Source organism: Melanotaenia boesemani, chromosome 5 (assembly GCF_017639745.1).
Source record: "Melanotaenia boesemani isolate fMelBoe1 chromosome 5, fMelBoe1.pri, whole genome shotgun sequence".
Lineage (NCBI taxonomy): Eukaryota > Metazoa > Chordata > Actinopteri > Atheriniformes > Melanotaeniidae > Melanotaenia > Melanotaenia boesemani.
In genome coordinates, this window is record NC_055686.1 from 35,410,679 (window position 1) to 35,431,142 (window position 20,464).

At 45.1% G+C, this 20,464-nt stretch overlaps 1 protein-coding gene across 1 annotated transcript in view; it reads right to left on the reverse strand.

Annotated features, from left to right (window-relative positions):
* The window catches only part of zanl (zonadhesin, like), a 73,030-nt gene that overhangs the window by 27,631 nt on the left and 24,935 nt on the right, over positions 1 to 20,464 (reverse strand). Inside the window, exons 42-62 of the mRNA XM_041984498.1 lie at positions 17,269 to 17,376; positions 16,876 to 17,045; positions 14,941 to 15,147; positions 14,698 to 14,838; positions 14,276 to 14,469; positions 13,989 to 14,130; positions 11,279 to 11,523; positions 11,004 to 11,152; positions 10,700 to 10,828; positions 10,407 to 10,545; positions 10,041 to 10,182; positions 8,368 to 8,564; positions 8,124 to 8,262; positions 7,686 to 7,802; positions 7,174 to 7,298; positions 6,909 to 7,054; positions 6,571 to 6,714; positions 2,689 to 2,796; positions 2,296 to 2,465; positions 344 to 550; positions 101 to 241 (exon numbers count right to left, since the gene is read on the reverse strand). Of these exons, the coding sequence (XP_041840432.1) occupies positions 101 to 241; positions 344 to 550; positions 2,296 to 2,465; positions 2,689 to 2,796; positions 6,571 to 6,714; positions 6,909 to 7,054; positions 7,174 to 7,298; positions 7,686 to 7,802; positions 8,124 to 8,262; positions 8,368 to 8,564; positions 10,041 to 10,182; positions 10,407 to 10,545; positions 10,700 to 10,828; positions 11,004 to 11,152; positions 11,279 to 11,523; positions 13,989 to 14,130; positions 14,276 to 14,469; positions 14,698 to 14,838; positions 14,941 to 15,147; positions 16,876 to 17,045; positions 17,269 to 17,376 (3,260 nt within the window). The remainder of the gene's footprint in view (positions 1 to 100; positions 242 to 343; positions 551 to 2,295; positions 2,466 to 2,688; positions 2,797 to 6,570; positions 6,715 to 6,908; positions 7,055 to 7,173; positions 7,299 to 7,685; positions 7,803 to 8,123; positions 8,263 to 8,367; positions 8,565 to 10,040; positions 10,183 to 10,406; positions 10,546 to 10,699; positions 10,829 to 11,003; positions 11,153 to 11,278; positions 11,524 to 13,988; positions 14,131 to 14,275; positions 14,470 to 14,697; positions 14,839 to 14,940; positions 15,148 to 16,875; positions 17,046 to 17,268; positions 17,377 to 20,464) is intronic.

Genomic DNA, 20,464 nt, shown 5'->3' on the forward strand with positions numbered 1-20,464 from the left:
TTGAAACTGTACACGCACACAGCACAGGAAATAGAAGAATGAGTTCATTTATCAAATATTTGCTGATTACATGAAGGTAAATTCTCAGTAATAGACGTACCCAGAGGGCGGCATTCATACTCTCCATCATGAAGCTGGCAGCTCTCCGTAGCTGGTTCACAGCTAGTGTTACGACACTGGATCAGACCTCCACTGTGACACTCACACTTCTGCATACAACCCTCTAAGTACCAGTCATCACCTGCCTGTTGAACACAGTGCAGATTAAACACACGGAAAACATCTCCAGACTCCAGTGATGTAATGATGTGACTGCTGCAGACTGAGTTAAAGTCAGCTCCACTTACAGGGTGGTAGCCTCCACTGGTGTCCACACAGCCACAGTCCGCCAGAGACACACAGCGGTCGTCACTCAGGATGAAGCCCGGGTTACACTCACAGCCTTCCACACACACCTCCTCACAGCCGGGTGGTCCCACCATGCCCACACAGGTTTCAGGACATGAGCTCACGCACAGGGAGTAGGAGCTGTTTGGAGGACAGGCCAGGGCTGCAGAAGAAACAAATGAGGATGATGAGGGGGGGAGAGAAGAAGAGCATTAGGATGTGGGTATGAAGTTTGCTTCCCTCTGGACTTACATCCCCAGACTCCTCTTCTTTCCTACTCTCTCTCCATCTCTCTCTCTCTCTCTCTCTCACACACACACACACACACACACACACACGTAGGGACTTGGGAGTCGTGCACGTCATGCGGGGTGGAGCAGAGGGGGCCATTTAAGTGGCAAACAAACAACATCTGGGAGGCGTCTCATGCAGTTCAATTTTAGTTGCAAACAACACACACTTCATAAACAGTCAGGAGCGGGGAGGGAGAGAGTAATGGGGACCTCTCACATCCTTGTTCCCCCTGGGTGTGGTCAGGGGTGGGCGGGGGGAGGTGGTTGCCCCAGGGGCCGGGACACGGATTGGCTGCGCTAGTGGGCTGCTGGCTCTGGGGTGTGCCAGGTATGCCACATCTGGGTTGGGTCGGGGGGGCTGCTGGGGGTGGTGGTGTGGACCGTGCTTGGGGCTCGCCGTTCTCTAGTCCGCCTGGGACGTCCCCCACAGGGCATGGTGGGAGGGTTATGATTGACTGTGTGATAGTGAGTGCTCATGTCTACAGCACAGGGGAGGGTGTGAGTGTGGGGTTATATGGGGTGGAGATTGGAGTAGGTGGAGGTCAGGGCAGGGGGGGGGGGGTCGATGGCGCCCTGGTTCCCGGGGTCTGCGCTGGCCTACGCCAGGTAGTTGTCTGGGGGGGCCTGGTTCTCCTGGGCATGGTGTGGACCCTCTATCTGTGGGGGGCAGCCTCTGGGCTCCTGGGGCCCTGGACCCTTCACCCGGGATGCCCTGGATGGCCGGTCCCTGGTGGGGCCGGCCATCCAGGGCGGCTGCCGATCTTGGCTCACTGGGGTCTGTGGCCCAAGACCGCGGGGGGCTCTGGCTGGGGCTCCCGTCTGCCACCCCACGGGTGGGGCTGGAGTCGTCTTCGGGGTGGGGTGGCTTGGGTTCCTGCTCCGGGGCTGCCGCTAAGGGCCCGGGTCTCTGGGCTGCCCTGGTCTGCCTCGAATCTCCGTAGAAGCGTGGTCGCATTTGCACAATCACACTCACCACTCCTCATTACTGATCACTCGTTATTCCTCATTCTCTGCGCGCTGACACAGTCACTGAGTTGTCCAGTGGGTTTATATACTAAGAGATCATTTTTCTTTTTTTTCCTGAGTTAGTATCTAGTTGTTGTTGTGCTATTTTTGTGATACGTCTTTTTGATTTGGTAATTATTTACGAACTCTTAATGACTTAGCAGCTCTGTTTTTCAGTAAAAGCTGTGGGAAATTTTCTGGTGTGTTCATGTACAAGTGTAACAGTTTGTTGTCTGGTGATAGTTTGGATTGAAGGGTAGTTGCCTTCTGTCTGTAGTGTTTTTGTCTCCTCTCTTTTCTTTAGCTTTTGCTTCTTTTTCTGTCGCCTCCAGTCAGGTCCAGCAAGATTACATAGATTCCATGATTCGCAGTAAATAAATAAATGAATCAGATTATCAAGAGGAGACTTATACCAATAAAACCTCCCCTTGGCAGAGCAAATTTGTTCATACAATACAGTATTGATACAGCAGTTCATACGATACAGCAACCAGATTATCATTTTGCTTGCTATGGTGCTGGACAGGACAGGTTTAAAAAAAAAGGATGTGGATATGATAATGAGGCTGCTTCTGCTACAGATGGTCCTGTTTGGTCGTTTTGAACTTACGGCAGAACTCTGGAGTCCTCCACTGGTGGACCGTGGCTCCGGCCCGTTGGCAGGCATCAGTGTAGGCCTGGAGCTGGTCACATAGTGCTTGCTGCTGACCGCCCAACTGGCACATGTCATAGACACAACTCTGGAAAAACGGAGTAGGATCCACCACACTGATACACTCCCTGGAACAAAGACAAAGAGTCTGTTAGACAAAGAGGAAGAAGAGGAGGAAGAAAGTGTTTAAAATGTGAGTTCAGAAACTAACAATCAGAGATAAATAACTGTATTAAACCATGGTCTGTCAGACAGCTGAGGTCATGATGTGAGGATTTCAAGGGATTTAGAGTCAGTGTGAGGATCAGCTGGATCCTGACTTGCACAGCAAACAACAGGTTTTTGTCTCACCTGAAGGGTCCAGCAGGGTCTTTGATTTTGCCACACTTGTCCGGTTTCACTACCTCAGCCTCCAGGTTTGGGTCACAATCCGGATCAGGGTTAGTTCCTGAGTTACATCTGAACAACACAGGTATATTTCATTCAAATTGAATCACACTGAAGATCCAAACAGGAATCAGCAATGGAAATTACTGTTAACTGTCAGTATAACTATTATCCCCACATCCCCGCATCCAGCTCAAAAGACCACACATCCTCCATGAGCCCACAGCTTTCCTGCCACACCTCCACTCTGTCACCCTGCTGCTCACTCATGGACCTTAACACAGCCTCATCTACCTCCACATCAAAACATACAGAAACTTCCTTTGCCTCCACCTCTAGCCTGTCTGTTTCCTGCAGTCAGGTTGAAGAAGCAACTGAAGAAACTGAACCTGAACAAGGCTGCAGGTCCAGATGGTGTCAGCCCCTGGGTTCTGAGAACCTGCTCAGAACAACTATGTTTGACTCTTCAGCACCTTTTCAGACCTGGTGGTTTAAGAAAAGAGTTCCCGTGCTGTGGAAAACATCCTGCCTTGTTCCAGTGCCTAAAATATCCCAAGCATCTGAACCAAATTAATACAGACCAGTTGCCCTAACATCTCACATCATGAAAGTCCTGCAGAGACTGTTATTGGGTCACCTCAGTAAACAAGTCAATACCTTTCAGGACTACAGTTTGCTCATCGTAATGTTCTTGGGTTTGAAGATGCCATCATCTTCCTGGTTCAGAGAGGCCACTCTCATCTAGACAACATCAGGCAGCATTTTGAGGATAACGTTCTTTTATTTCTTAAGTGCTTTTAAAACATTCTGCTGCTCTGTAATGTGAGAAGCTCCATGAATTTCAGGTGGATACCTCTACAACCACCCGGATTTATGACAAACACACCACAGTTTGTGAGTCTGAAAAGGTTGTGTGTCTGACATGGTGGTCAGCAGCAGCACCACAAGGGACTGTACTCTCACTATTTCTCTTCACACTGCACACCACAGACTTTCAATGCAACTCTAAGTGCTGTTATCTGCAGAAATACTCTAATTACTCTGCAGTCGTGGGGTGTATATACAAGAAGCTGAGTACAGTACCTACAATTACTCCAAAACTCAACGCCATGTGTTCTGACAAAGACCAAAGGGCAGGAACACATTTCAAAATCACTGTATTAGCTCCCCCATGCATTTCAGGATAGATTTAGAGGTTCTTTTAGTACTTTATAAATGTCTTAATGTATTTGGGCCTTATTATTTATCTGACCTTCTTTTAAATTATGAGCCCTTGTGGACCCTGAGGTCCTCTGGTACTGGCCTTTTAGTTGTTCCCAAAGTCAGAACCAAAACTTCCACCACTACGGCCCTCAACTGTGGAACAGCCTGACAGATAACCTCAGGGCTGCAGAGACTGTAGATGTTTTTAAAATGATGCTCAAGACCTACCTTTTTAGCTTAGCTTATAGTTGAAGTTTATTAGATTTTTTTATCTTGTTAATTTTATCATCATTTTTATAGATTTGATAGATTTTTTACTGATTTAAAGGGACAAACAGCAAAATTGTTTCACGGCAAGTTTTTGCTGCCCTCTACCTCTTCTCCCACCCATATCGCCTTGTCCACTCACGAAAGTACTAACACACTAAGCAAAACAATGTCATCATTTTGTGGAAACTAGGGTTTAAATTTAAAACATTTATGACACTTACATCACTTACTGTCCAGGAGAAGAGCTAGCTCCAAGTCAAATTGTAGTCCCTTTAGCTCTCGCAGAGCTCTTCTCTTTGGAAATTGGAAATACAAGCTCAATGTTAATCCGGGTTATGTTCCTTTTTTTTATCTGACAACTTTTTCGCCAACAACTGTTGTTTTTAGAGATTATGTCAGATCCTGGTCGTGTTCCAGTCAACGTTTTGTTCCACTCTCCGCCATTTTGCTTCAGCTCTCTGGCTGAAGTTTTTTATAGGGAGGGACGGCCGAGAGGTCGGAGAGAAGAGAGGAGGCAGTGATTCACAACAACATACATGAACGCATGGCCGGACCGGCTGGTAAACACGGGGCTGGAGATCAACACAGAGAGACGATGTGTGATTTCATGCTATACTCCAAATGCTCTGGTTTTTCACATAGCAATAATTTATTTCCTTCAATCTAAAAATAATAACTTTCTGCTTGTTGTCCCTTTAATTCTATACTTTGCTGCTTATTTTAAATACCGCCTATTTATGTGGCTCTCTGTTTTGTTGTTTTGTTTTAACATGTATGCTGTTTTTATGAACTCCTTTTTTTAAACTTTATTTTTACTCCATTTTATTTTATTTTCTCATCTTCATGAACACCTTTATCTTTGTCGCTCTTATCTGTTCTTATTGTTTAAAGTTTATTTGATCTTGTGTTAACTTTTAAACTCCAGTACTTTCCTCCTGGGTATCCTCCACACCGGTAGCTTTGCCTACTCAGTCTGCAGGGTTGCTGCCACGGTGACTGCCCTTGTTCGGGTGGCCAGGGTTCCTGCACGGCAGCCCTATGGCTGTGGTGTGTGTAATGATAAGGACAAATAACGGTTTTCCTCTTTGTGCATGTATGCATATATATATATATATATATGTTTTACGTCAGCTGTAAACGAACGTGAACAAGCGAGAGTGAATATATGGCCCTGGTGGGAAGAGCTGAACCCTACAGACATGTATTGATCCTGACTTTGTATATAAAACTCGGTCTCTTCAAGTTAAAACCATCCATCCATCCATTGTCTGCCACTTATCCGGAGTCAAGTCACAGGGGCAGCTGCCTAAGCAGGGAAAGCCAGACTTCCCACTCCCCAGCCACATTCAAACATCACAGGGGGATCCTGAGGCGTTCCCAGGACAGCCGAGAGATGTAGTCCATCCAGCGTGTCCTGGGTCTTCCCCGGGGCCTCTTTCCAGTGGGACTTGCCCGGAACACCTCACCAGGGAGGCATCCAGGAGGCAGCCTGACCAGACCAGCAACTCTACTCTGAGCCCCTCCCGGATCACTGAGCTTCTCACCGTATCGCTAAGGGAGAACCCAGCCACCATACGGAGAAAACTCATTTCGGCCGCTTGTATTCGTGATCGTGTTCTTTCGGTCACTACCCACAGCTCGTCAAACCCTGGTGTTGTTATTGAAGAACCCACACAACAAACACAACAGTGTGGACTTAGACCTGATATGATATGTATGGTTCCTGTGCTGGTGTACATGCGCTTCATTTGTGTGTCTGATTGTGTGTGAAAGAGACTATAATGAGGTGTGTTTTTAAATTGCTGTTATATACTCTGGTGTATAAAGGCTTTTTATGTGCATAAATTATTTTTATTATGTAATGCACTTTTTTAGCATTGTGCATGAAAAGCACTTTATAAATAATTTTTTTGATTGACTGCAGTGAACTGATCAGTTTGTGAGAAACAGTGAACACAAAACAAAAGAGATGATTGTTGACTTCAAGAGAAAGAGGGGTAAACAGGGCACTGTTTACATCCTGGGAGAAGGGGTGAAGGTGGTAGAGGAATACAAGTACCTTGGAGTTCTGCTGGACAAAAGACTAGACTTGAAATGCAACACAGAAGCTTCAATGATTTTTTCTATATTTCCTTAATTCTATTTAAAAAGAAAAAACACGCAGTATATTGCATTTTCCCTCTAGGAAAACTAATATGTATTAAATTTAATATCACTTCATTCAATTTAATTCCATTAACTAACTCCCAACCAATGGATTATAACATAAATACTACAATGTCCTGTACGCTCTGAGGGCAACAGAGATCTTCGTGGTTTTCACAGTCAGCTGCTCAAACAGTAAATTGTATGATTTTTTTTTTCTCAACTCACGTTTCGTCCTCGTCTTCTTTCGTCTGCCAGCTGTTCCCAAAGTCATTGACGTTTCCCACCAAGGTGCCATCTGGTCTGGTGAAGTCATTGTCTGGGTTTCCATCATAGTCGCCACAGAGGCCACACATCTGGTCGTAGTAGGAGCTGGAGGAACAAAGACATGTCTAAATTCACTCTGGAAAAGTTTTCATTTCCTCCTCTGAATGAGGAGCATTCAGAGGAGCATCTGAATGTAGAGTTGGTGTAAAATATGGATCTAATCTAAAACACAGCAGCATATGTATCAGCTTCTACAAAGTTCTGTCATTTATGGTTTTCTCTTGAAGCTCTGCACCAACCTGGGAACTGAGATCTGGGCATAATGGTTTCCATCCCAACGGACCTGCAGCCCAAAGGGGGTCTGCAGGGTGATGTACTGACCGGCCAGGCTGAGGGACATGAGAGAGGAGGGGGAATGTGGGAGGGCTACACGGACACCATTCACCTGCATGATAGAGGTTGAAACCATGAACACACCACACCTGTCTGCTGCTTTAGCTAACAAAGGTCCTGAGTCTGAACTCAGGGAGGATGATGGGGAAGAACAGATCTGTTCATACTGACCAGAGTTCTCCTGGCCTTCATCAGGGTCACAGTGATCCCATTCACAGTGACATAGAGTTTCCTCAGATAGGACAGACCTGGAGCTCCTCTCTCCTCGTTCTTCCCTTCCACAGAGAACCAGGGACCTGCACAGGGACAAGTTAGAACTGAGCTAAAACTGGATCCACTGAACTGTGAGGCAGCAGTCATTTTCTGAAGGAATCTGATGGTCATAAATCAAACTCTTCAAGTTCTAGTGAGAAATACTGACACACTGATATGTTTCCACCTGAAAACATCTGAAATCCTGGAAATCATTGGTTCATTCAGGTCATGCGACTGCTGAATATGAAGGCTCATGATCATGAAGATTAAATCACCTCTAAGTTGGACCAGGTCCAACTGTGAGGTGAAATTTTTATACAAATCCATCCAGAACTCTGTCCAAAACTCTCCGTGCTATTAGACAAATAAACCACAACGACCTGTTCCAGTGAAGGTATTCTGACATCAGTGTGTCAATGTTCTCCTACCTGTGGTGTTCCTGCATGTTCTGGCCAGTGTGTAGGTGCAAGTTCCCATGAAGCTGAAGAACTTCTTGTCAAACGTGTTGTAGTGAGGATCTCCAGATACTACACAGTCCTGAGAGCCTGAAAGAGATGGAGCATCTTATGATATTTTTTCTCCTACTGACAAACCAACTATCGACATCATCAAGCCATTAAGGTGGTTACAGGATCAGAGCAGTATCACAGCAGAACCTGAAGTACTGGACAGGTTCTGAGTCTTTATTGCAGAACTATAGTGTGGTTCCTCTGGACCAATTCAAGTTTTTACCATGAGACTGAGTTGTTAAACCTGTTGGAAAGCTTTACAAACTAAAAGCTTTAAGAACTGAAGTCAAACAGCACAGTGTTGGTGTTCAGTTTAGAACCCTGACCTGTCTGGTTCTGCAGCGTCTGTTAACTTACTGGTGGGATAACAGCCAAGCTCTCCGTCCTGGAGTTTACACTCGTGCATCGGAGGGCAGTCAGAGGCAAAGCAGGTAACGAAGGGGGCGTCACACCTACACTTGAGTTTACAGTCTTCCACATAAAACTCCTCTCCAGGCTGAAACAAACACAACACACATCAGACTCTAACACACACACAACACATTTCAGACTCTAACACACATACAACACAACACACTTCAGACTCTAACACACACTCTACCTCATAGTACTGGCCGTTGGTGTGTTTGCAGCCACATGAATTCTTCTTCACACATTTTCCAGCACTCAAAACAAATCCAGGATCACACACACAGCCCTCCGAGCAGGGCCCACCACAGAACGGAGGTTTCCCAGAGCACGTCTCTTGACAGGGGTCTGCACAAGGCTCATAGTGGCTGTTGGGGGGGCAGGTGAGTGCTGGGGAAAACAAAAAAGGCTGAAGTCAGAGGTTTATTTGGAAAATATTGATTAGAGACAGTTTTCTTCATCAGCTGATCCCTCCTAAGACCTCTTCATAAAGATTCTGAATCACAGCATCCAACCATACAAAGTAAGCTCTTTCCAACTCCAGACTTTGATGTATCTGTCAGAAATTTGAAATACTCCACTGAGCTAGTATACATGTGCTATTTGGACTTGGAAGAAGCATTTTACTGTGTATCTTTGGGAGTGTTGTCGTGAGTGCTTTGAGGGAACAGGGTACCAGAACCTCTGATAAGGGCTGTTCAGCCCCTGTATGATTAGTGTCAGAGATGGGTTCACATTCCCGGCATTAAGTCAGACACATTTTTGTTGAAGGTTGGAGCTCGCCAAGGCTTCCGTTTGTTACCAATTCTGTTAATTACTTTAATGGACAAAACTTTTAGGATCAGCCAGGGAGTTCAGGGAGTCCAGTTTGGTGGACTCTGGTTTCTGTCTCTACTTTTGCAGATGATGCATATTGTTTCCATCAGATTGTGATTTCTAACTCTCACTTGAGAGGTTTGCAGCGAATTGTGAAGTGATTGGAATGAGGTTTAGAACCTCCAAATCTGAGACCATGGTCCTCAACCGGAAAAGAGGCAGAGTCCTCTCTGGTTCCCAAGTGGAAGAGTTCAAATATATTGGACTCTTGTTCATGACTGGGGGAAGAACGGAGTATAAGATCAACATGTGGATGGATTTAGCATCAGCAGTGTTGTGGTGAAGAACAAGCTAAGTTGAAAGGAGAAGCTCTTGATTTTCCAGTTGATCTACGTTCCTACCCTCATGAATGATCAGTAGCTGTGGGTAGTTTCAGAATGAACGAGATTGCAGATACAAGTGGCTGAAAGGAGTTTTTTTCACATGGTGTCTGGACTCTCCCTTCCAAATAAGGTGAAAAGCTCAGTCATCCAGGAGGAGAACTGCTACTCCTCCACATCCAGAAGAGCCAGATGAGCTGGCATTTCTGGATGTCTGGTTAGGATGCCTTCTGGACGCCTCCCTAGGGAGGTTTTCCAAAAATGTCCCATTGTGAGGAGATCCCACGCAAAATCCAAAGCATGCTGGAGAGAATACATCACTGGCCTGGGAACACCCCGGAATCCCCGAGGACGAGCTAGAAGAATGGGCCAAGTAAAGGAAATCTGTGCTTCTCTGCATAAGCAGCTGCCTCCAGGACCAGACCTTAGATGAGTGGTAGAAAATGGATGGATGGCAAGCCAAAGACCCAAACTGAGGTCTGTTGCAAAGTGAAAAATCACATTTAACCAGGACACTTTAATTTCAGTCTTTTTGTCTCAGGGTTTTCTATCTTTGTCCCCAATGGTCATTTGTTTGACAGTTGACCTCACCCCTCAGAAAGTTGTCTAAATACACATATATGTAAAATAATCTTCCAATCAACCCAACATCCATTGACTCAATACTCACGGCAAAAGGTTTCATTCCTCCAGGATCCAATGTTGACCCCACGGTCCTGGCACTCATTGACGTAAGCTTCAATGGCTTCACACAGAATAGGTTTGGCTCCATCCAACTCACACAAGTCAAACAAACAGTCTCTGAAGTAATTCTGGAGACACACAATCAGTTTGTTGAGTTACAACGCTTCGTGCCAACAGTAATCTCAGATCAGACATTCAGATTTCTCCCTCTGGCTGCTGCATTGCTGTAGTGACCACTAAGGTCTTCACTGTAGCAACTTTTGGTTTTCTACTGAAACAAACTCACTAAAATTTAACAGATAAGAATTTTTCCTATCGATGTCAGACAGAAGAAGGAAGAACATGGACATACATTGGGGTTGACTTTGGGGTGGCACACAGCAAACGGACCCTTTTTGTCCAGCAGAATACCACAGTATCCAGAGCTCTCATATAATTCCTTCTCCTCATCATCACATCCAGGAATGGTGCTGTTGGGTTTCTTATTACACCTGCCAACACAGACGTTACCAAGTTACACTTTGTCATCATTAATTACAGTCTGAACTAATCGATCTGCCAACAATGGTTTGAGCATTTCACACTTTTTGTGTTATGTTAGTTTTTAGAAGAATGTAAGTACTCTTGAGTCTATGCATGACTCACTCAGGATCAGTATTCCAGCTGTGTCCAAATTCATCAGCATTGGTTGCCATGGTTCCATTTGGTTTGCGGAAATCATCTTTAGCATTTCCATTATAGTCTCCACACAGTCCACACAGTTTATCCTGATAGCTGCAGATCACACACACGCACACACAAGCAAAGTTAGAATTTTATTGTAGATACTATAAGTTAGAGCAAAGGTTCTGTCAGACACATTTCTTGTTTGCAAGATCAATATTGCTTGCACCATATGAATCAATGCCTCCAATAAACGCTACTCTCTGTGTGTTAAGTTCATACTCACTCTTTGATTACTTTGATATCCATGAAATGGTTTCCATCATAGCGAACAGTTACACCAAAGTCCATGGACACGGTGTAATGTTTTCCTGATTGGAACACAGAAACACCAGAGACTGGAGTCACTGGTAGGTTGGTGTTGGTCCCATTCACCTATGGGAAAAAGAGTTGCAGAAATTGTGAAAAAAAAATTCAAACAATATCAAAACAATATTACTTGTGTATATGTGTATAGGTGATGGCTGTGTTAGTTTTACAGTTCATGCCCTCCTTACTTACTTGAACAGTACCACCTTTCAGGATGGAGATTTTCTGCATGTGCACATATACATGTACAGCCTTCACATAGGAGATGGTGGGAGTGTTATATCGATTTTCATTGTCAGTGTGGACCTCAAAGTATGGCAGGCTTGTGTCGTTGCAGCGTGCAGACATCAGATAGCTACAGTTGCCCATGAAATTGTATGTGTGTTTGTCGAAGGTGGTGTAGTGAGGATCACCAGATGCTATGCAGGTTGATGTACCTAATGGTATAACAAATGAAAGAAATACATATTAGTCGTAGTTGGATTTTACTTGTGGGTCCATTGTTTCTGCAATGGTACGATTCCTGTCTGTAAGTACACACTGATGCAGGTCTCTTTTGCCTTTATTACTGCCTCTGTTGATGGCTCACAGTCACATTAGTGGTAGATCAAGGGTGTATCAGTCCTGGATTGAAAGGATGATTTCAAAAGGTCTGTCTCTCTGGTGTTCATGTCAGGGTTACAGCCGCTGCCTGTAGGTCGCCACCTTCACAAATGCCTGGTTGCAGCACTTACTTGATACCAGATTGTTATACGTTTAGTTGGCTGCTGTGCTTATGTTATCCTGAAGTTATTGGTTCTTGTTGTTTACAGTTTGCTCTTGTACATAGAATTCCTGGTTTGGCCCTTGCCCTGGGTTTTGTCTCTGTATAAAACCCTGGATTTAGTCACGATCTTTCAAATACCCTTGTCAAGTCCATCGAACTATGGAGGTTGTCTCTTTAAATTAAAATAACCATCATCTGTGTCATTATTTGAGTTATGCTGCCAAGCAGGACCAAGTTTGGCTCTGTCTTTGGATCCTTCCCACCAACTCCTTGGCAGTTTGATTTTGTGTCAAGTACAAGAACGCAGCTCTCATTTTAGTGATACAGGAAATGGACTATTCATAGTAACTCCTAAATCACTCCTGCATGACCCCACTAGATCCATCTTGGGGACAAGGTTTCAAGAGGCACATTTATGGGATGGTCAAAAACCCCAAGACCCCCACGAGCAGACTATCAGGGCTAAAGAACTGATCCCAAAGGTTGCACAGCGTGGACAGACAGAACAGTCAGGAGGAGATTTTTTTATCTGCATTCTGGAATAATCTGCCCCAGTGAGGCTGAGGATTGGAGTTCAATAGCATAATAAAGTTGGAGTTTACCTTCTGGAATCTGTTTTTTAAAAGGAGTACTATCTAAAAAGGGTGTTAACCGGAAGAGTCCAACAATGTCTAAAGCCTTTAGTTTCTGAAAAGAGCATGTTGCTTACTGGAGCAACCTCCTCCAAGGATATGGCCAAAGCTTCCCCTAAGTCTTCAAGTATTCTAATCCACAAACAGAAGTTCGTTAGGTTTGGGAACTCCTCATAGTATTCTTTCTACTACAACATAATAGCTCAAGTTTCAGTCAGCCATATATATTTCAAGCTTATTCTTTGACAATCCCATTCTTTACCCGAATCATTACGAAGGTTTGCCATCAATACAGCTACTAACAAACTTCTCACAATAGTAGCCAGATCTACAAAAGAGGGAATGACTATGGCCCACTCAGACTTCATTTCCCCATCCCCTTCATGATGCAAAATGAGTATCCAATGGACATGAACCCCTGACAGTTGCTGCTAAGCATATTGTGTACATGAACATTTAAATAAAAATTAAATGAAAAACACTCAGTTATTACAATTTTAATCCCAGAAGAAAATTGTGATAAACACTGTCAATATGCATAACAAACACATCATCCTTGGTTTTACAATGACTGTCCAACAGTCTTCAGTCTATCTGATTCAATTCATGACCCAAGTGCCTAAGATATAAAGTCCCAAGTTTAATAAGAAGTCCACAAAGTCAACAACTACCCTTGAGGTCCAAGATGCTCTGAAAACAATTACGTCGATTAGGGCACATTCACACAGGCTCTGTTTGGTCCATTTTAAATTCAATCTGCTCCACTTCCCAGGATAGTACAGTTCATTTGGAGTTATGTGACTGCTTATTCACATTGGTGCAGACTAAATCTGGCCTGCTTAAAAATGGGGGTCTTGGTTGACTTGCAAGTAAAACCTGGTGTGGTTCACTTGCAGCGTAAAAGCAAATTAACCATCCAGGAACCAAGGAGAGGAAGTGACGTAGATCACATTGTAGAGCAACATGCTGGTTATCTCCCTGTTTCTCCTGCTCATACAGGACAGCTTCTTGTCAAAACCATTAGTTTATAAATTTGGTGTTGCTCCACCATTTTTAATGAATGAGCTGGCTGAAGAGGAAGGATTTCTGCTTGACTGCTGGCCAATCGAAGAGCAGGATTGTCTTCTTCAACCTGCCTTTTTTCTTCTTGGTCGGTGGTTGTTTCAAGGAATACAGCAACTAGTGAGTCGTTTTTGTAACTGTGTGATGTTTTTCAGGCAGTTTGTTTTGCTTCAATAAAGTGCATTGTGAAAGAAAACCAAACCAAAGTGTGGGATTTTTCAGAATTCTGTGCCCAATGAAACCGAATCCCCCAGACTATCATGGTGTGAATGCTTCTTTAAACACATCACTTTCAATTATATTCTGTTGGGCACATATAACCAATAATAACACACCACTCAGGTTCAGATCAGGCCCTCTATTCAGCTTCAGGTACCTCACTATAAATCTCAAATTCACAAACATATTTTCATGCCTTTATGATTTTATGAAAAATTATTACCTTTAGGATAACAGGCTGGAACACCGTTAACCTCTCGACACTCTTCAGTGGGGTCACAGGAGTTATCGACACATTCCAAAGTGTAGTTCCCTGCACAGCGACACAGCTTTGTACAGCCATCTCCAAATACAACTTCACCAGGCTGAAACAAAATGGAAAAATAGATCAATAATCATTCTGCTCCAAATTTACGGCAGAGCTAACCTACCCTTTACTCCTATGTCAGTATTTCTCTCCAAAAACAAACTTATTTATACCTGAATACTACAGTAACCATGACGCTTTACCTCATAATAGTTATTCTGGTCATCCAAACAGCCACATTTCTCCAGTGGCACACAGTGTCGTCCCTTGAAGACAAACCCCGGTTTGCAGAAACAGCCACTGATACATGAACCAGAACAGTTGGTGGAGGGTGCCATACAGGTGGGGATACAAGCTGGACCACAATCTATATACTCTGCATTAGGAGGACAGGGATCTGTGCACATACAAAGAGAATAGAAGAATGAGTTTCCGTATGAAAAATAACTGGAAAATATCAAGAAGAACATGTCATACTTGGTGGTTTGGTTGTAATTGGTTTTGATGTAGTTGGTCCAGGAGTTGTTGAAACTGTACACGCACACAGCACAGGAAATAGAAGAATGAGTTCATTTATCAAATATTTGCTGATTACATGAAGGTAAATTCTCAGTAATAGACGTACCCAGAGGGCGGCATTCATACTCTCCATCATGAAGCTGGCAGCTCTCCGTAGCTGGTTCACAGCTAGTGTTACGACACTGGATCAGACCTCCACTGTGACACTCACACTTCTGCATACAACCCTCTAAGTACCAGTCATCACCTGCCTGTTGAACACAGTGCAGATTAAACACACGGAAAACATCTCCAGACTCCAGTGATGTAATGATGTGACTGCTGCAGACTGATTTAAAGTCAGCTCCACTTACAGGGTGGTAGCCTCCACTGGTGTCCACACAGCCACAGTCCGCCAGAGACACACAGCGGTCGTCACTCAGGATGAAGCCCGGGTTACACTCACAGCCTTCCACACACACATCCTCACAGCCGGGCGGTCCCACCATGCCCACACAGGTTTCAGGACATGAGCTCACGCACAGGGAGTAGGAGCTGTTTGGAGGACAGGCCAGGGCTGCAGAAGAAACAAATGAGGATGATGAGGGGGGAAGAGAAGAAGAGAATTAGGATGTGGGGATGTGGGGAGGAAGTTTGCTTCCCTCTGGACTTACATCCCCAGACCCTTCTTCTTTTCTACTCTCTCTCTCTCTCTCTCTCTCACACACACACACACACACACACACACACACACACACACGTAGGGACTTGGGAGTCGTGCACGTCATGCGGGGTGGAGCGGAGGGGGCCATTTAAGTGGCAAACAAACAACATCTTGGAGGCGTCTCATGCAGTTCAATTTTAGTTGCAAACAACACACACTTCATAAACAGTCAGGAGCGGGGAGGGAGAGAGTAATGGGGACCTCTCACATCCCTGTTCCCCCTGGGTGTGGTCAGGGGTGGGCGGGGGGAGGTGGTTGCCCCAGGGGCCGGGACACGGATTGGCTGTGCTAGTGGGCTGCTGGCTCTGGGGTGTGCCAGGTATGCCACATCTGGGTTGGGTCGGGGGGGCTGCTGGGGGTGGTGGTGTGGACCGTGCTTGGGGCTCGCCGTTCTCTGGTCCGCCTGGGACGTCCCCCACAGGGCATGGTGGAAGGGTTATGAGTGACTGTGTGATAGTGAGTGCTCATGTCTACAGCACAGGGGAGGGTGTGAGTGTGGGGTTATATGGGGTGGAGATTGGAGTAGGTGGAGGTCAGGGCAGGGGGGGGGTCGATGGCGCCCTGGTTCCCGGGGTCTGCGCTGGCCTACGCCAGGTAGTTGTCTGGGGGGGCCTGGTTCTCCTGGGCATGGTGTGGACCCTCTATCTGTGGGGGGCAGCCTCTGGGCTCCTGGGGCCCTGGACCCTTCACCCGGGATGCCCTGGATGGCGGGTCCCTGGTGGGGCCGGCGGCTACCGATCTTGGCTCACTGGGGTCTGTGGCCCAAGACCGCGGGGGGCTCTGGCTGGGGATCTCGTCTGCCACCCTACGGGTGGGGCTGGAGTCGTCTTCAGGGTGGGGTGGCTTGGGTTCGTGCTCCGGGGCTGCCGCTAAGGGCCCGGGTCTCTGGGCTGCCCTGGTCTGCCTCGAATCTCCGTAGAAGCGTGGTCGCATTTGCACAATCACACTCACCACTCCTCATTACTGATCACTCGTTATTCCTCATACTCTGCACGCTGACACCAGTGTGTTTATATACTAAGAGATCATTTTTCTTTTTTTTTCCTGTGAGTTAGTATCTAGTTGTTGTTGTGCTATTTTTGTGATACGTCTTTTTGATTTGGTAATTATTTACGAACTCTTAATGACTTAGCAGCTCTGTTTTTCAGTAAAAGCTGTGGGAAATTTTCTGGTGTGTTCATGTACAAGTGTAACAGTTTGTTGTCTGGTGATAGTTTGGATTGAAGGGTAGTTGCCTTCTGTCTGTAGTGTTTTTGTCTCCTCTCTTTTCTTTCACTTATGCTTCTTTTTCTGTCGCCTCCAGTCAGGTCCAGCAAGATTACATAGATTCCATGATTCACAGTAAATAAATAAATGAATCAGATTGTCAAGAGGAGACTTATACCAATAAAACCTCCCCTTGGCAGAGCAAATTTGTTCATACAATACAGTATTGATACAGCAGTTCATACGATACAGCAACCAGATTATCATTTTGCTTGCTATGGTGCTGGACAGGACAGGTTTAAAAAAAAAGGATGTGGATATGATAATGAGGCTGCTTCTGCTACAGATGGTCCTGTTTGGTCGTTTTGAACTTACGGCAGAACTCTGGAGTCCTCCACTGGTGGACCGTGGCTCCGGCCCGTTGGCAGGCATCAGTGTAGGCCTGGAGCTGGTCACATAGTGCCTGCTGCTGACCGCCCAACTGGCACATGTCATAGACACAACTCTGGAAAAACGGAGTAGGATCCACCACACTGATACACTCCCTGGAACAAAGACAAAGAGTCTGTTAGACAAAGAGGAAGAAGAGGAGGAAGAAAGTGTTTAAAATGTGAGTTCAGAAACTAACAATCAGAGATAAATAACTGTATTAAACCATGGTCTGTCAGACAGCTGAGGTCATGATGTGAGGATTTCAAGGGATTTAGAGTCAGTGTGAGGATCAGCTGGATCCTGACTTGCACAGCAAACAACAGGTTTTTGTCTCACCTGAAGGGTCCAGTAGGGTCTTTGATTTTGCCACACTTGTCCGGTTTCACTACCTCAGCCTCCAGGTTTGGGTCACAATCCGGATCAGGGTTAGTTCCTGAGTTACATCTGAACAACACAGGTATATTTCATTCAGACTGAATCACACTGAAGATCCAAACAGGAATCAGCAATGGAAATTACTGTTAACTGTCAGTATGACTATTATCCCCACATCCCCGCATCCAGCTCAAAAGACCACACATCCTCCATGAGCCCACAGCTTTCCTGCCACACCTCCACTCTGTCACCCTGCTGCTCACTCATGGACCTTAACACAGCCTCATCTACCTCCACATCAAAACATACAGAAACTTCCTTTGCCTCACCCTCTAGCCTGTCTGTTTCCTGCAGTCAGGTGAAGAAGCAACTGAAGAAACTGAACCTGAACAAGGCTGCAGGTCCAGATGGTGTCAGCCCCTGGGTTCTGAGAACCTGCTCAGAACAACTATGTTTGACTCTTCAGCACCTTTTCAGACCTGGTGGTTTAAGAAAAGAGCTCCCGTGCTGTGGAAAACATCCTGCCTTGTTCCAGTGCCTAAAATATCCCAAGCATCTGAACCAAATTAATACAGACCAGTTGCCCTAACATCTCACATCATGAAAGTCCTGCAGAGACTGTTATTGGGTCACCTCAGTAAACAAGTCAATACCTTTCAGGACTACAGTTTGCTCATCGTAATGTTCTTGGGTTTGAAGATGCCATCATCTTCCTGGTTCAGAGAGGCCACTCTCATCTAGACAACATCAGGCAGCATTTTGAGGATAACGTTCTTTGATTTCTTAAGTGCTTTTAAAACATTCTGCTGCTCTGTAATGTGAGAAGCTCCATGAATTTCAGGTGGATACCTCTACAACCACCTGGATTTATGACAAACACACCACAGTTTGTGAGTCTGAAAAGGTTGTGTGTCTGACATGGTGGTCAGCAGCAGCACCACAAGGGACTGTACTCTCACTATTTCTCTTCACACTGCACACCACAGACTTTCAATGCAACTCTAAGTGCTGTTATCTGCAGAAATACTCTAATTACTCTGCAGCCGTGGGGTGTATATACAAGAAGCTGAGTACAGTACCTACAATTACTCCAAAACTCAACGCCATGTGTTCTGACAAAGACCAAAGGGCAGGAACACATTTCAAAATCACTGTATTAGCTCCCCCATGCATTTCAGGATAGATTTAGAGGTTCTTTTAGTACTTTATAAATGTCTTAATGTATTTGGGCCTTATTATTTATCTGACCTTCTTTTAAATTATGAGCCCTTGTGGACCCTGAGGTCCTCTGGTACTGGCCTTTTAGTTGTTCCCAAAGTCAGAACCAAAACTTCCACCACTACGGCCCTCAACTGTGGAACAGCCTGACAGATAACCTCAGGGCTGCAGAGACTGTAGATGTTTTTAAAATGATGCTCAAGACCTACCTTTTTAGCTTAGCTTATAGTTGAAATTTATTAGATTTTTTTATCTTGTTAATTTTATCATCATTTTTATAGATTTGATAGATTTTTTACTGATTTAAAGGGACAAACAGCAAAATTGTTTCACGGCAAGTTTTTGCTGCCCTCTACCTCTTCTCCCACCCATATCGCCTTGTCCACTCACGAAAGTACTAACACACTAAGCAAAACAATGTCATCATTTTGTGGAAACTAGGGTTTAAATTTAAAACATTTATGACACTTACATCACTTACTGTCCAGGAGAAGAGCTAGCTCCAAGTCAAATTGTAGTCCCTTTAGCTCTCGCAGAGCTCTTCTCTTTGGAAATTGGAAATACAAGCTCAATGTTAATCCGGGTTATGTTCCTTTTTTTTATCTGACAACTTTTTCGCCAACAACTGTTGTTTTTAGAGATTATGTCAGATCCTGGTCGTGTTCCAGTCAACGTTTTGTTCCACTCTCCGCCATTTTGCTTCAGCTCTCTGGCTGAAGTTTTTTATAGGGAGGGACGGCCGAGAGGTCGGAGAGAAGAGAGGAGGCAGTGATTCACAACAACATACATGAACGCGTGGCCGGACCGGCTGGTAAACACGGGGCTGGAGATCAACACAGAGAGACGATGTGTGATTTCATGCTATACTCCAAATGCTCTGGTTTTTCACATAGCAATAATTTATTTCCTTCAATCTAAAAATAATAACTTTCTGCTTGTTGTCCCTTTAATTCTATACTTTGCTGCTTATTTTAAATACCGCCTATTTATGTGGCTCTCTGTTTTGTTGTTTTGTTTTAACATGTATGCTGTTTTTATGAACTCCTTTTTTTAAACTTTATTTTTACTCCATTTTATTTTATTTTCTCATCTTCATGAACACCTTTATCTTTGTCGCTCTTATCTGTTCTTATTGTTTAAAGTTTATTTGATCTTGTGTTAACTTTTAAACTCCAGTACTTTCCTCCTGGGTATCCTCCACACCGGTAGCTTTGCCTACTCAGTCTGCAGGGTTGCTGCCACGGTGACTGCCCTTGTTCGGGTGGCCAGGGTTCCTGCACTGCAGCCCTATGGCTGTGGTGTGTGTAATGATAAGGACAAATAACGGTTTTCCTCTTTGTGCATGTATGCATATATATATATATATATATGTTTTACGTCAGCTGTAAACGAACGTGAACAAGCGAGAGTGAATATATGGCCCTGGTGGGAAGAGCTGAACCCTACAGACATGTATTGATCCTGACTTTGTATATAAAACTCGGTCTCTTCAAGTTAAAACCATCCATCCATCAATTGTCTGCCACTTATCCGGAGTCGAGTCACAGGGGCAGCTGCCTAAGCAGGGAAAGCCAGACTTCCCACTCCCCAGCCACATTCAAACGGCACAGGGGGATCCTGAGGCGTTCCCAGGACAGCCGAGAGATGTAGTCCATCCAGCGTGTCCTGGGTCTTCCCCGGGGCCTCTTTCCAGTGGGACTTGCCCGGAACACCTCACCAGGGAGGCATCCAGGAGGCAGCCTGACCAGACCAGCAACTCTACTCTGAGCCCCTCCCGGATCACTGAGCTTCTCACCCTGTCCCTAAGGGAGAACCCAGCCACCATACGGAGAAAACTCATTTCGGCCGCTTGTATTCGTGATCTTGTTCTTTCGGTCACTACCCACAGCTCGTCAAACCCTATTGTTGTTATTGAAGAACCCACACAACAAACACAACA